Raw genomic sequence first — 16,745 nt, forward strand, 5'->3', positions numbered from 1 at the left:
TATCAGTGTTAGAAAAGCAACTGTCAGTGATCATCATTGTAAAGTTAACCACAATATGATTCATTTCTCTCTTCACACTATTTATTAATACCTCCTATCAATAAAGAGAAATAAGTGAATGATCATGGGATATAATAAAATCCCACTAAATTTGAAGTCAAAAATCTCAGACTGGTGTCTTGAATTTGAATATATATATATATATATATATATATATATATATATATATATTTTTTTTTTTTTTTAAATCCCTGAAAGAAAATAACTGGGGTGATTATAAAAATAAAACCATAGCATACTTGAATCTAAAGAATAGCTAAGTCATGAACAGAAAGGTAAAAGAATGCATTATGCATTTTCCTGAGCAGCTTATCAGCTTATCAGCTAAATAAGTATAGGCTATGGGAGGGCAACTATATTCAACAGGAAAAAAAATCAAAGATTCAGATTACACCTTACTGGACTGATTTTTATTGCAACTAAATGACTAAATTTTTATTGTTATACTAGAGGCCTGGTGCAAGAATTTGTGTATGGGTGGGGGTCCAGCTAGTGCACCCAGATGGAGGCTGATCTGGCCAGGCTGGCAGGAGGGAGGGGTCACAGGTGGTTGGTCGCTGGCCCTGCTCCAATCGGGGTGGGGGAGCTAATCAAGTGCTGGGCCAGCTGGGAGAGGGGCCACAGGAGATTGGCCGGCCTGCACCACCCCTGATCCTGCCGGGGTGGCCAGGGGATGGGCCACCCACTGATTGGACCGGTTGGTGGGCCTCAGTGCATGTCATAGCAACTAGTCACTCTGGCGTTCTGGTCGCTTGGCTTTTATATATATTGATGAATAAAGCCTCAGTATGTTTAAAATGAAATTCATTTAATGTGCTCATTAGCTTTATCATAGCATATAAGCATTGCGGCTGATGCCTATTTCTCTTTACTTGATATCATTATTTTTTTTAATTCCTTCACAGAATATTAACATTTTAGAGCTAATGATTATGTCTAGATCAGAGCTTCCAACACTTGATTCCTGCCCTGTGCCATGCAGTTAATTCATGACAGAAGTGGGGGCTAACCAGGTCTAGCTGTGTACTAGCACCAAAAGACATTATTCTTAGAGTAAACCATTACCTCTTGAAGAACTCTCTTCATCTTTAATAATAGTGTCTTGACAGCTGTGCAGTCCTGTAGCATCAGTCTGAAGGGCAGAGAATCCATGCCTCCATTTTCTTCCACAGCTTGCAGGGGCCAATCTGCAGACGGACTGCTGGGCATTCGGCTAATATGTGAACACCTGGCTTCCTGATCAATGTCTTTTGTTAACTTCAGTGAAAGGTTCCTAATAAGAAAAATAATAAACAACGATTACAATGTAGCATTTTCACAGCAGTATTTTCCAAGTTGTCCATTTTTTTTTTTTTCTGGTAAAATAACTGGCTGCTCTATTTTTAGGGCCAACAATGGAAAGATTTAATGGCAACCACCATTGTAAGAAGTGATTTCCCCCCAGGTTAGAATTTCATTCTAACAATGTGTTTATACTTGTTAAATTCTTTTACAAATATGGAAAGTCAACATAAATTGCTGCAAGAGAAATTTCTTACAACAGTGTTCTGAAAATTAAAAATTAATTGGAAAATTAATACAATACCTTTTGTATATATCACTTATCAAATTATATGACAAGTTTACTTAGTTACCTAAATTGAGAAGAAGAAAAAAATAGCAACAAAACTTGCCTTTTAACTTGCCACCAAGGTCAGGCAAGGATGCACGTAAGAAACTATATATCCTCAGCTAATTTTATTCAAATTTCATTATTTGAAAATAATGTCATTTAATTTACAATGATTGAATAGTTAGTAAAGAAAACACACTTTTGGATCACACTCAGATGTTTACTCGTCTTCATAGGTACATTCGTTGGTTATAATAATATCACTATCAAGCTCCATTATCTACATATATAAAAGCCTAAGTGATCTTTAGAACGAAGCCACCAGTTCCTGTGACATGCACTGACCACCAGGGAACAGACAGTCAATGCAAGAGCGGCACCCTGGTGGTCAGTGTGCTCCCACAGCCAACTTCCCCTGGCTGGCCAAACTCCAGTGGTCCCTCCCTGCTTTCTCTTCCCCCCAAGGCAGGCCAACCTCCAGCTCTCCCTACCCTGGCCAATCATCTACCAGGCTGAGGGACCCTACCCATGCACAAATTTATGCAGTGGGCCTCTGGTCCTATAAAAAAGGCTAATATGCAAACTGTCCTATGGATGAGAGTTCTACTGACTGGGAGTTAGACATGTGCTGTCCACCAGGGGGTGGCACAAACATGGCAGGTGTTGGCAATGCTGCCCTGGCAGCCAATGGCAGTGGAGATGCTGCCCGTCACAATGGACCCCGGCGAAAGCAGGACTGCTGTGGGATGGTGAAGCAAGTGGGCAGGCAGTGCCAGGCCAAGATGGGTGTGGAGGGAGGCCGCGGCCGGCAGCGAATTCTGTGCACTGGGCCTCCATTATATGTATAATGAAAGAATTTTTTAGAAAATCATAGCTAACATTTTTTGAGAACTGACTGTGGGCCAAGAACTGTGCTATTAATTTCATGTGTGTTAATTAATCAAGCCCAAGAGGTCACATTATGTGTAATAGTATCTTAGTTACAATAGAATTATTATTAAAAATGTATGAAGTTTACATCATGAACTAGTCTGGTATCTGAAACATATTAGGCTGACTCAATAAATAACTGTGTATTGAAGATGAATAAACATATACAACAATGAGTGACTGAAGAAAACACAATTATTTGTAATAATATATACATACAACTCTCACTTGTACATATATATATATCATATATATTATATATATGATATATATATATATATATATTTTTTTTTTCCTGTAAGGTGAACTGCTATGAATTATAGAGCTGCCTCCCATAGTTCAAAACTTCCCACCATTTTACAAAAAAAAAAAAATAGCTAACATTTTATGATTTCTTTTAGTTTGGATTAATGTTTCTTTGAAAGTGTCCAGTCATGTATCTAAATATCAGTGAAGACTGACAAAGCTTTCACAAACTGTACTAGCTGACTAGTTTCTGGAATTTACTGAGGTTCTGAGAATTGGAATTTAGCATTTACAAATCCAAAGGTTTCTGTCAATGTCAGTTAAGAATGCGCTACCTACAGCAATGTATTCAGTTGATAAAATGTGCCATTTGATTTGTACTTAAAAATTTTAGACCTGTTCTTAATTCCAACATGACAGAATGATGGCATATTTTCAAAATGATGGACGCCATCTACTTCAGGTCCTTGTGTCCAGCATGGCAATAGTCATTGATGTTTCAGGGATTAATAGGAATGGATCTCTGAACTCCAGAGGTTCACCAGAATTATTCATTGCTTATTAGTTGATACCAAAAAAAATATATATAACAAATAATATTCTTTCACATTATTATTGTTTTAAATCTCAAAACATTTTATTTCTACATGAATAAAAGTTGGCAACAAGATCACAGTAATCCGCCGAAAGCGGTTTGGCTCAATGGATAGAGCGTCGGCTTGGGGACTGAAGGGACCCGGGTTCAATTCCGGTCAAGGGCATGTACCTTGGTTGCGGGCATATCCCCAGTAGGGGGTGTGCAAGAGGCAACTGATCGATGACTCTCTGTCATCGATGTTTCTAACTCTCTATCTCTCTCCCTTCCTCTCTATACAAAATCAATAAAATGTATTTTATAAAAAAAAAAAAAGATCACAGTAATCCAACCCATTCTTGTTTAGGCTGAGGCAGTAACCTGGGCTATTACATTCTTGTTTAGGCTGAGGCAGTAACCTGGGCTGTTGCACAGGGCTGCTATTGAGCAGCATTGGCCAGCAGGGCCAGCCTGTGCTGTGCATGGTCAGTGTTTTTCTGATTGATTGATGCCTGGAGTTTACAGTTGTTAAATATTTTGAACATGGATGTTTTTAAAAATAGATTTTTATTGGGCCAAATTACTCAAGTGTCTCTGAACAAATTCACATAAAAACAAAATCCAGCCCGTTAGGTTGACAAGAAAAGGAGAAACCTCTCTCATGTGGAGCCACAGTTTCCTCTAGCAGAGACAACCTTTATAAGCCCAGAGGGTAAAGCTAGATTCAGGTGCTTTCTTGCTTCTGCTTAACAGAATTCACCAGATAATACACTTAAGCACTTTGGGATATATGGCTCTCTCTGCCAATTCTCTGAATTGTTACAGTTTCATTAAACTGAACAAATGTTCTTTATATCGTAAAAGAGAGTCCCTTATCTTGGCCAAAAGAAAAAAAAAAGTAAGATACTGAGGCCTGAAACAGTGATTCATTAATCATCATAACTACTGCAAATAAAAACAATGTAATTGCCGCTGAACCCAGGTCACCCTCTGTTTTAACTCCATGAATCTGCGGTAGAATTGTTCAGTGATATTTACACTTGCTTCCTTGCTTATCATGCTGACCAAGTCTTTAAAATTCTGTAACATTTAGATAACGTCAAATTGAGACTTATGGGTCTTTCTCAGTCCACAAGTACAAAAATGACAAAGGTTTTGAGCAAGATTAAAAGCAAAACTCATAAACATTACGTTAAATGAAACTCTTGAAAGTTTCAACTTGGAGAAACTTGAGAATTTGAGCCATTACTTAAAACATACAACTTACATTCTTATGGTGAATTGGCTCTGTACTTTTGTCACTATCCTTTGCATGAAGGGAATTTTCTACCAAGCTATTTCACAAAGTTCTGCTGCAAATCCATTTTTCAGACAAGTAAATAGCTATATATTGAAGTTGAATAAACAATCAAGCTCTCATAGAGTGATTAATAGGAAATTACAAATTTTTCCTCATTTGGTTCTTGCTATCACTATCATATTAATAGTGAGAAATTTTTCCCATTCACACGTTCTTTTCAAATCACTTGAGAACTTCCCAATACAATGGCCAAAATACAAGATCATGTTAGTTGCAAAGGACTGATGCTCTTACCTGTCATAGGAATTACTGCCTGTTTAGTGCACTGACACCTTTCACTATAGTAAATATCTATGGCCAAAAGGGATCTCAAAAATTTACACCTTGTAATGTGGCTATGATTTCTGAACTAGATTTTCAAGGGATGGAAGGTAAAGATAATCTCGTTTTGCCCTGCATAAGAAATGAGCATATGCATACACCTGCCTTCAAACATTTCATTAAGTAGATTTTTTTTAAAGGGCCAGGTTAGCTTGAATAATTCTATGACAAGGGCAAGGTATAAATTGGTATAAATAAACTGGCATCCCATAACTGAATAAAAACTGTTTATTAAAGAAACTACAAAAAGACTATTAGGGAATAAGCTATTTTCCTCATATTTTCTATGGAAAATATGTTGTTTATCTGAAAACATCATTTTAGGGGGGAAAACCCTGTATCTTAAATTGTTTTAAAGTTGTATATTTAGCTATATTTCTAGAAAGGATGGGATCAGAATCCACCCCTCCACAGCACAGTGGCTAGAAATAACTTATTAACATTCTACATTTAGGTATGAATTTACATGTAAGAGAATTGCACACTGCCTAAGTGATGGGTAGAGGAAATGGAAGATATGGGGGAAGACAAAATAAAATACAAATATCTTAGCATAGCCACAAAGATCCTCCATAATCTAGCAACTGCCTGTCTCACCATATCTCATTTTATAACAACTGTCTCCTTGTGCTTGGAGTCCTAATTTCACTGGCCTTTATTCAAGCCCTGGAATGTGCCAAGCTCCATCCTGCCTCAGGAACTTTGCTTCTGCCATTCCAGCTGCATGAAAAAGCGTCGCTTACCCATCTGCAGAGCTCACCTTAAAATACATTTCTTCTTCAGGGAAAACGCCTTTGCATTCCTACCTTTCAAACATTCACAGGTTCCTCTTCTCTAGGCTAAGTCTTTCTTCGTAGCACTTATCACAGATGCAGCTAGAAAAATTAATGTGAGGAGACCTGTGGGAATTCATTAGACTGAGCTGACCTACACTCAATCTCCTGTTCCAAACACAGAGAGGCACCGGATTACTTATAACCACATTTATTTCTAAACATATTATAGTGCAGGAGGGGAAGACAGAAACATTTCTAGGTGCCAAAAGCACAAAATTAAAACAGCAGTAATTATATGAGTTGCCACTATGCTGGCTTCAGGGTGTTAAACTCGGTCACAGCCTGTAGTTTTTATGCTTATGCAGATACAGGGAGTATCTGCCAGGGACACAGAAGTCACAGAGTGCTGGGAGACATGAGCTTTCCCAACTGAAAAAAAAAGCTTCAAAAAATCAATCTGATCAATTGGTAAATTAGCTGCCTGCTAGAACAACACTCTTTTTGTTTCTTTAAAGAAAGACAATATCAAATGCTGAGTCTCAAAAATAAGACATTTTCAATGTCTGACAAATATTTAAGGCAATAGAAATGCAAAGAAGCAAAAAAAAATCATGAACACTATGAGATGACCCTTATATTAGAACTGGCAGGAAAATTTTTTAAGCAGCTATTATAAATTTAGTCAGTCTTTAAAAAAAAAAAAAAGGAGGGCATAATAAATAAACAGATGGTTAGTTTTACCAGAGAAATGAATACTATGAAAACTCTAGAATCAATTTATATAAATATAAAACAACAAAAAAAAAATTATGGCAGACAATGTTAGCTGCTTGTCACTATTCATTCATAACTCTTTCCTGACTCTTGTAAACAACAAGACCAAAAACTATATTTATATATTTAAAATAATTTTATCTCCAATGCTATTTGTTGTTTGTCCTTTTCCTGTCAATATCAGGATAATAAATCACAAAAAATATGAATGTCTTATTTCAGAGCTATATGATGTGGGAAACTTGAATAATCTTTTAAAACCTAACTCCACCATAAAGCCATCCTATTTCATTATTATATAACGAGAGGCCCCGTGCATAAAATTCATGCACTAAGGGGGTGTCCCTCAGCCCAGCCAGCACCTTCTCCAATCTGATACCCCTCAGGGGATGAGAAACAGCCAGTGTAGGCCTGATCCTGGCAGTTGGACATCCCTCTCACAATCTGGGATTGCTGGCTTCTAACCACTCACCTGCCTGCTTCTACCTACCAGTCCTACTGCCCCCAGCTGTCCTCCCTTATAGGCCTGATAGCCTCCAGCTGCCCTTCCCTGCAGGCTTGATTTCCTCCAACTACCCTTGCCTGCTGTCCTGGTCTCCCCAAACTGCTCTCCTCTCCTGGCCTGATCTTACCCCCAATTGCCCTCCCCTGCAGGCCTGGTCACCCCCAACTGTCCTCCCTTGCTGGCCTGGCTCACCATTAATTGCCTTCCTTTGCCGGCCTGATCACCCACAACTGCCCTACCCTGCCAGCCATCTTGTGTCGACCATCTTGTGACATGGGGCAGCCATCTTGTGATGACATGAGGGTGTCTAGGCTATTATTAGTATAGATGCTGGAGAGCACAAGAGACTTGGATAGAAAGTTTGTGAGAAGGACATTCTGAGAACAAGGAAGTGTGTGGAAGGCCACCTGCCCTGTTTATAGGGATTCTGACTTAGGGGAGACTTAGGGGAGCATTGAAGGTGGTGCCCCTAATTATTCCTTGACCTTTACAAACAAGTCTGTGCATGTGCAGACCCCTGGGTGTTTACTGGAATCCTCATGCTTAATCCCTGGATGCCCTTGCCTAGAGGACAATGTAAACACATGTGTCCTTCCAACATTACTCACCCTACTGATGGTATCTAAATATAAAAATTTTAACAAAAGCCTAATGAGGCAGGCAATCAAGGCTGCCTGGTCACTTCGGCCAGGCCATTCCTCAGCCTCTCCCCCATAGTGAAACTGTGATGGAGTTCCTCCATAGTTCAGGGACTGCTGATCAGCCCCAGCAACATAAGATATTTATTTATTTATTTATTTATTTATTCATTCATTCATTCATTCATTCATTCATTTATTTAAAATATACTTTTACTGAGTTCAGAGAGGAAGGGAGAGGGAAAGAGAGAGATAGAAACATCAAAGATGAGAGGGAATCATCATTCAGCTGCCTCCCGCATGCCCCCACTGGGGATAGAGCCCACAATCTGGCATGTGCCCCTGACCAGAATTAAACCCGGGACCCTTCAGTTCCCAGTCCAAAGCTCTATCCACTGAGCCAAATCAGCTAGGGCTATCACATAATATATTTAGAACTGGATTTTAATTGTTTTAAGAACTTGTATGTAAAATTCTCCTCTTATGACCACTTAAGAATTGCATATAATGTTTTTTGATATAATTTTTAAAAATTATTAAATGTTATTGTATATTTGATTTCTATAATTTACATTATATTACAACTTTTAAATAAGAAAACAGAACTATAGAATGTCTTCAATTACCCTCTAAATAACATTTATAAAATGCAATGTTTTAAAAATATAAGCAGCAAGAGTCAATTACAAAAATATTCTGCTGTAATATATAACATTGGTGACATCCTTAACACTATACAACCTGAAGACAATTGCACAGTTTTAAATGATAGCTGTGTGCCCTTCACCTTTTAAAATATTCGGGAGTTGGCAATCGAAGTGTGATAAGTGTTAGCTATGAGTATATAATTTAGGAAGTAGTATTCCCAAACAGAAAATCAATACTCGCTCTGTAACTTGGCATAAAGGCAATACCTAAAATTATTGGCATAATACATTGTGGCAAAGAAACTGTAAAAATTCCAATACTTTTCAAAAATGAAAGAGTTGGAGATTATGACTGAGTAAATCTTTAGAGTCACGGAACTGTGTCAACTTGGGAAAGGTTAATACAACCTATATCAATCTTACCAATCAAATTTCCCAGATTCCATTCTTGAGAAGATGGTTTATATTCTATTTTAACTAAAAAAATAAGATTTTTTTTTTACAGATTACACAAAACTAAGGATTTCCAAATTCCAGAAAGACAAATTCTTTCTCATACATACAAAAATCATTTGGCTTACTTTTTAATATATGAATTTCAGCCCACTGTGTCAAATCTTGTCTTGTTATCCTTAGCAAGACAGACAAAACATGTAGTGCAATAATAGCACAATAGATTAGACATGTTTCATCGTGTTCACTTGTCATAAATTCCCCCAGAATATATGTGAGTTTTGATATAGTGTGGCTAATTTATACTTATCCTTAAAGCCTGGATTAATGTACCCCACTCTCAGGAAGTTCTCTCTGCAATCCTTCCTACTAATTCAGGCTACACTGAATGTTTCTTCTTTTAACCCAGTGAAACCAAAGTAGATGAAGACCTCTTTTGGTGACCTTTGTATTTCCAAATGCCCAGCACCCAGCAGTTTCTCAATAAGTATTTATTGAATTAGTAGGTATTCATGGAAAAATGAATTAATATATGATGATTTCACATACACTAAACATATATGCTAAGAATTTTATCTTAAAAAATCCCAAATAATATGCTTACATATCACAATTTTTCATGGAGCACTGTTAAGACTTATCTTTGGAGCCTTACCAAGGCATAACTATTCAAGGTAGTAAAAATATTATATGCCAGTGCATTAGGGAGAGAAAAAAAATAAACATCAAGTACAATAAAACATCAGGTATAATAATAGTAACAGAAATAATAATAGTAAAGGAAACTAAGATTGAGTATGGATATAAATATCAAGTAGTGGCAAGAGGGAAAAGTGTAGTAGGGATTTTCATGGCTTCTAGGTTTAAATATAGCTCCTCTTGTTCTTAGAGAGACCTATTTTAGAATATAAAGTTGTAGTGGAGGCATAGTTATCTGACTGAAGAAAACCCCATATTTAGTAATACTGGAAACAATGTATAGTTTCTCACTCTATTTGCTAAATACAAAGTGCATAATTGAGTTATAGCCAATATGCTGTCCCAAACCCTAATTCTAGAAAGTAAGAGTCTGCTGGAATCATGCATACTGGATGAGTTGAGGGAAGGTAGGGGAAGGTGGGGATAAGGGAGAGAGATCAACCAAAGGACTTGTATGCATGCATATAAGCATAACCAATGGACACAGATATCAGGGGAGAGAGGGCATGAGTTGGGGGGAGAGATGGAGGGGAAAATAAGGACACATATGTAATACCTAATCAATAAAGAAAAAAACAAACAACTTTATACCTGAAGTCAGATTCAGAAAAGTTTCTACCACCTTGAGATTAATGAATTGGTAATTCTTAAGTATTATTTTCTTAAATTACCAGTCAGTTATATCGATAAATTATATTACCTTTTAACATATTTTAATGATCTATTATGATATTAGTAATATGCTAACAATAATGCAGTTAGTCAAACCTGCAGATATCTTTCAGTTTGGATCACAAGGCCACGGTCCAGACTGTGGATGGCTGGTTTGAATCGCAGCTACAGGGTCTAATAAGTAAAACAGATCCTATGATAGATTGATCCTATGTAATATAAAATGCAGGTGTGGCACTGGGAGATAAAAATATAATTGCTTTTTCCTTGTAAAAAAAATCAACAATGATCAAATATGCTTAAAATATTTAATCTCTAGCAGCTCCTGGTGTAGTCTTAGTGTAATAAAAACTGAACAATCCTGATAACTTTGTTTAACCCTGTATTTCCTAAACTTATTTGAATATTCATTCATTTTTTTTTCAATAAATATTTCTTGAGCACTAATGATACCTATGAATATCCTAAGAAATTAGATTTATGTAATGTTATAGTAAACTAGAGGCTAGGTGCACAAAATTCATATATGGAGGGGGGTTCCTAAGATTGGCCTGAACCCTCTCCAATCTGGGACTCCTTAGGACTGGGATCAGGCCTGAACCAGCGGTCAGACATCTCTCTCGCAATCTGGGACTACTGGCTCCTAACCACTCACCTGCCTGCCTACCTACCTAATTGCCCCTAACCCCTCTGCCTGCTGGCCTGATAATCCTTACCTTGCTCCCCTTGCCTTCCTGATCACCCCTAACCTTTCTGCCTGCTGGACTGATTGCCCCTAACTGCCTCTGCCTGCCTGGTCACCCCTAACTGCCCTCCCCTGCAGGCCTAACCTTACCTCCAGCTGCCCTCCCCTGCAGGCCTGACCTTACTCTCAACTGCCCTCTCTGCCATTCTGGTCACTCCAAACTGCCCTCCCCTGCCTGCCTGATATTGCCCCCAAATGCCATCCCCTGCCAGCCTGATTGCCCCTAACTGCGTCTATCTTGGCTCCCACCACCATGGCTTTGAGCAGAAGGAAGTCAGATGTGTGGAAGATGCCCAGTCGACCCAGTATAATTAGCATATCACCCTTTTATTAGTATGGATAGATTATATAGGATATTGCTTAAATGGGGTGGAGGGAGAAGCCTATTGCAGCAGGAGGAGATGTGCTTGGCATAAAAACACATAATCTCTATATCTGGACTGATAGCAAGCCATATGCACTAAATTGTCAAACTGGTCATTAAAAAATTGATTCACTTTCTTACTCCTTACATCAAACAGCTGTTGCCCTTAAACCCCTCCTCAGCCCCCACCTTAGGTTCTGCCTTCGCAGTTCACCCAGAGTAGGTTCTAAGTGACCAGTTTCTATGCCAGTCAGCACCAAAAGCTTCACCTCCTAGGCAGCCATTGACTTCTTGCTGTTCATTCAGATTTGGTTCTGATTGGTTGTTTTCTATGCCAGTCAGTGTCAAAATCTCCTCCTCTTAGGCAACCATTGGCTCCTTGCAATTCACCCAGATTTGGTTCTGATTGGTCAGTTTCTATGCCAGTCAGCATTTCCAGGCCTATCTCTGGACCTGATCATAGAGGTGGGGCTGATCAGCAGCTGGCAAACAGGCTGAACTGCTGTCATCTGGGAGGGAGAGAGAGGCTTGGCTGCTGGCAAGACCCGGAGAGAGAATCGGGGTCTGATCACCCTGCTTATCTCTGGGTCTTGCATCAGCCACTGCTGTTGATGATCAGCCCTGCTTCTCTCTCTCCAAGAGATGAGCAGTTCAGCCCACTCACCTGCTACACAGGCAGCCTGGCGTTCAGTTCAGCCTTCGGTCATTTTGGATGTTATGACCCTGGCTCTCTCTACTTATAATTTCCCAGGAAGATGGTTGAATAGCTCATTACAAAATTATCTCATAAGGTGTTAAATTTAAAATATCTATGCTAAATGTTATAATAATAAACACTATGATATGATATGCAAAGCTGCAAAGCACACTGTCATGGTGTAGAACCATCAAACCATACTGATTCTAAAAATGGAACTACTTTGTAAACTATAATAAGCTTAACTAGTAATGGACAAGGAAAACAAAGCATGTCTACCTTTTTTTTTTTTAACTCAAAAATAAAAAAGAACCACTGGACTTTGTATAAACAACAGTCTAGACCATTTGTGCAAATGAAAAGCACAGAATATAGTTCATACATAATTATACATCACAGAACTGCCAATGTATAAATATCTGTTGCAAGTCCTTGAGGCTAAGAAGAGTATCTGAGGCTAGACCTTGAAAGGGATGACATAAAGACAGAGTGCCATAGCTGAGCTGATTTAAATGACTCAGTTTGAAGTAGCTGAATTACCTTTCCATTATTCATCGGGATGCACCAACATAGATAAATACTGCAATCACATATATAAACATGATATGTGGCTATAAATCACAAGGTTAGATAAGTTAGAAGCTGCAAAATGCTTTAGGTTTCTGTTGACTAATCTTTTTCTAACTCCATTCTTGATGACACAGACACTTAGATGGTTGGACTCTATCTTTGGCTCCAATATATTCCTCTTTTAATGTTATCTCCGTTTCTTTCTTTCTATGCTGAAGTGTATTTGACATTTAAAACCAGATAACAGTGCTTGCTGGTGGCACAGGATAGTTTCTCTTTTTCAGAAGCAGCAGAAACACAGATTGGTATCAATGTTCAATTGTCTTTGAAACAGAGATGAGGGTAAAAAAAAAAAATAACCTACCCTTTTCTTTACAAAACCAAAGAGCTTTAAAAAAAAAAAAAACCTTCCACTCTGTTCTTTCCTCTCCAGAGACAACTATCCATTTAGGAAGGATAACGGGGGAAAATTCTTCAGAAAGAAATCAAGTTCCATTTGTAAAATAAGTGTTCCAAAATAACATTATTAGATTGTTTTATATCTATTTTTGATGACTGGAAATAAATAATTTTTAATTATCAATCTTAATTATATCCTAAACTGTCACCTTATTTTCATAGTCAATTTTTTCATAGTCAATTCTGATATTAATAACTTACAGATGAGGAATCTAAGGCACAGAAACTGAACAAGATACAAATAGCAAAACTAGGCTTTAAATCTACAAAATCCTGCTCCAGAGTCTGTGTCCTAACCCCTCTGCTTCCTCCAGAGAGGACTGACTGCTTGGCAAACGCATTCAATGAGCTCACTAAGACAGAGCCTAAAAGTCATAAACACTGACTGGAAAATATAAGCACACATTACCTTAGAGTAATTTCTATGATCTTTTTATTTCCTTTTCTATCTCAAACATTTTTGTATAGTATTCTTCAATAGTTTTATAGAAGGTAGATAATTATAATAATTTATATTGGAAACTTTAACAAAACTGTTTTATTAAAAAAAAACTCTCCTACAATCATTGAAGTTAACAGTTTTGGAATATTTAAAGGCAAGTGTCTATGACCTGGGGAGGTTACTGGGGTACTATAATAAATAAACTACTTCTGGCCTTAGAGACAACTTTAAGAAGCTGGTCATTATAGTGCTTCAATGGATTCTTATATTTTTAGTCCTAGGTAAATCTGTTATTTTCCTGCACAAGAAGAAACCCTCCTGCTTTCTTTCCTAATAAAAACTTTACATTCCTTTGAGAAAGTCCCTCTTCTTCATGATCATATGCAATCTTCTGGGATTCCTAAACAAGTTCCCCCATCTCTTCCGTGCTGTCAAATGTCTTGAGCTTGACCTACAGACTTTGGTTCCCCAAAATGTGAATCTTGAGGAACCCAGCACAGGGACAGAGAACCATAGTTGCTGACTTACTCTAATGGAGACTGGAAGAGCCTGTCCATTCATTCATGCAATGCAGAGCCAAAAGCATGGCCTTGCATCCTGTGCAGTCACATCGGATTTGCTCTTAGAAGGGCCTTGCAATTTGTTTAATATCCTGTGAAAATCACCTTAAATTTTTCAATAATTTTTAACAAGGAACCTTCCATTTTCATTTTTCACTGGGCGCTAAAAATTACGGAGCTAGCCCTGCTATCTCAGTTCTCTATTACCATATTTCTGCTCTTCTTGAGGTCTATTTGCTCTTTAAAAAAAAATTCTGTGAACTGTATATCCTTACAATAAATACCTTTAAAAAATGAAGTGAGCACACGTAAGTTTCTGAAGCCTGTATCAAAGAACTCGGTGTTGTACATTTGGCAGACCCAAGGCTAAAGTGTAAAATGTAATATAATTTTTTTTCTGGTGCCCTCACACCCTTCGGTGTATTCCTGTGGTGCCCTTTTCTGTGATCTTCTCCAGGTTTGCAGTGAGGCTTACTGCTCCCTGGATATTCAGAATTCATTATCGAGATGCTTTATTTCATTTTGCACTTTCTAAGTCAGAGGCCATTCAATTCTTGTAACTCCTCTGTCAAGACGCACTGATGTTATGTCCTCGCCCTCGCCACCCTGACCGCTCTTGGGTAATTAATCCAGCTAATGTGCTGGTGGCTGATAAGGGCCTAGTGCAGCATTTTTATTTTAACAAATATTTCTTTTCCAGGAGGAATGACTTCACACACCAAAAACTTAGGGCATGTTGTCTGCTGAAAACAGACATTCTGTGGCTTTAGGTTTCTCAAACCATATTAAATGGGAAGAAGTATATTCTGCATAACAGTTTCTCCCACATTTACAAGGAAGAATAAATGCGGTTCTGAGACTAATATTTTCGGTAACTTCTTTTCACCAGGAAAAATAAAGTGGCTGGAGGTTTGCACTAGAAAATTATATGAGCTTTGTTAAGTGTGGAATTACCCTGCTTGAAAACGGAGTTGCGTGTGTTATAAATCTTGTTTTATGTTATACTGCCCAAGTTTCTTCTCATTGGTAACTCCAATAAATTGACTTTAACTCAGCCTCTCTTTTTGTTCATTAGAAAGGTAAAAATTAATGGCTGCTTTCTGTGATTATCTTGTCTTTTAAATGATAGACTATCTACTATTCCCCAAGTATATTGCCCTACTAAATTACCAACTGGACCTTTAGGATACACTTTACACCATTTAAAAAGAATGATATTTGGTATAACCCTTTTCCCTCTCTATAGTCTTTCTAAAAAAATTCTCCATGAACAAAAATTTACTTTGAGTCAAAATATTTTATTTTCTGTTTAAATGTTAGTTTATGATTTAAAGTGTTTTGTCTATAAATGATCCCAGTAATTATATATATATATATATATATATATATATATATATATATATATATTTTAATTATTTTTTAGAGAGAGGAAGGGAGGAGGATAGAAAAATAGAAACATCAATGAGAGAGGAAAATCACTGATCGGTTGCTTCCTGTACACATCCCCACCAGGGATTAGGGAATCAAACCAGTAACCTGGCTCAACTGCTGAGCCATGCCAGCCACCAACCCTACTAATTTTAAATTGGACTTTAGAGAGCTGGCAGTAGAAATGTTTGCTATTTGACTTACCTGTAACTTAAAATAAAATACAAAAAGAAAATTATAAAAAGTCTACATATACATATACTTTTCATCGTATGAAGTGGTATTATAAAAATATCCCTATGAGGTTTTGTTTAGTAATGAAAACATACACAAATGAAATGTGCCAAACCTATAAGAACTCAACATATATTTTGGAAAAGGTCTGTTTTGGATTTTAAAAACCAAGTAGACTAGTCATGGATGAATGCAAACCTTCTGTTCCTGGAATCATTTTGTTCTCTCTGTGCAACCAACTGAGATTTGAATCAATCCCACTGATCTCCTGTTAAGGCATCAAAGGGATAAAGCAGTGTGACTTTGACCTCTGGATCATGTACTAAAAGATCCTCCGAAATTATAGCTCACCTACATCATATCACAAGAAAGACTAGAAAACATTAGTCATCAAAGTAATCCAGTCATTAAAGAAAGAGGAGTGTCTTCATTTTTTTCTATAGTTTTATTATTGACTGTGTTTTATTTATTTAAAAAAATTAACCTATAACATTGCTTTGAGATTCTATTTTTTTAATCTCATAGTTGCTATGAAATGTGATTCACCTGCCACCTGTACTACATACATATCCTAGCTTTATTTGTTCAATTCATATTAGCAAATTTGATATTATGAGTGAAACCTTTTTAAATCAACAACTATCATCTATAATAATTAAATCCTAATATGCTAATTATTCCGGACAGCTGGGAGACCTTCTGAATGTCCTACCGGATGACCTTCCAGAATGACCAGGGGGAGAGGGGCAGGGCCAATGAACTTGCACCAGCCATGGCAGTCCTGGCGCCCTCCCTTCCTCAGAGGCAGTGGGAGAGGCAGCAGCACAAGTCTGGTCCCTGTCCTGGCACTGCCCCTTCAGCAGAGGCCCTGGGAGAGGCAGCACCTGGACCAGGACCACATTGCTGACCATCTCAGCGCCACCCCTTCCTCAGAGGCAGCCAGAGAGGCAACACCAGGACCTGGCCCATGTTGCCACCT

General features: G+C 37.8%; 1 protein-coding gene across 2 annotated transcripts in view; it reads right to left on the reverse strand.

Moving 5' to 3' along the window:
* Positions 1-16,745, reverse strand: part of CCSER1 (coiled-coil serine rich protein 1) — a gene marked incomplete at its 3' end in the record, with an annotated part of 1,087,168 nt that overhangs the window by 715,524 nt on the left and 354,899 nt on the right. For both annotated transcript variants that reach the window (XM_084881902.1, XM_084881903.1), the window contains exon 6: positions 1,126-1,333. In XM_084881902.1, the coding sequence (XP_084738028.1) occupies positions 1,126-1,333 (208 nt within the window). The remainder of the gene's footprint in view (positions 1-1,125; positions 1,334-16,745) is intronic.

The sequence above is a fragment of the Pipistrellus hanaki genome (assembly GCF_964339955.1).
Source record: "Pipistrellus hanaki genome assembly, chromosome: 1".
Classification (NCBI taxonomy): domain Eukaryota; kingdom Metazoa; phylum Chordata; class Mammalia; order Chiroptera; family Vespertilionidae; genus Pipistrellus; species Pipistrellus hanaki.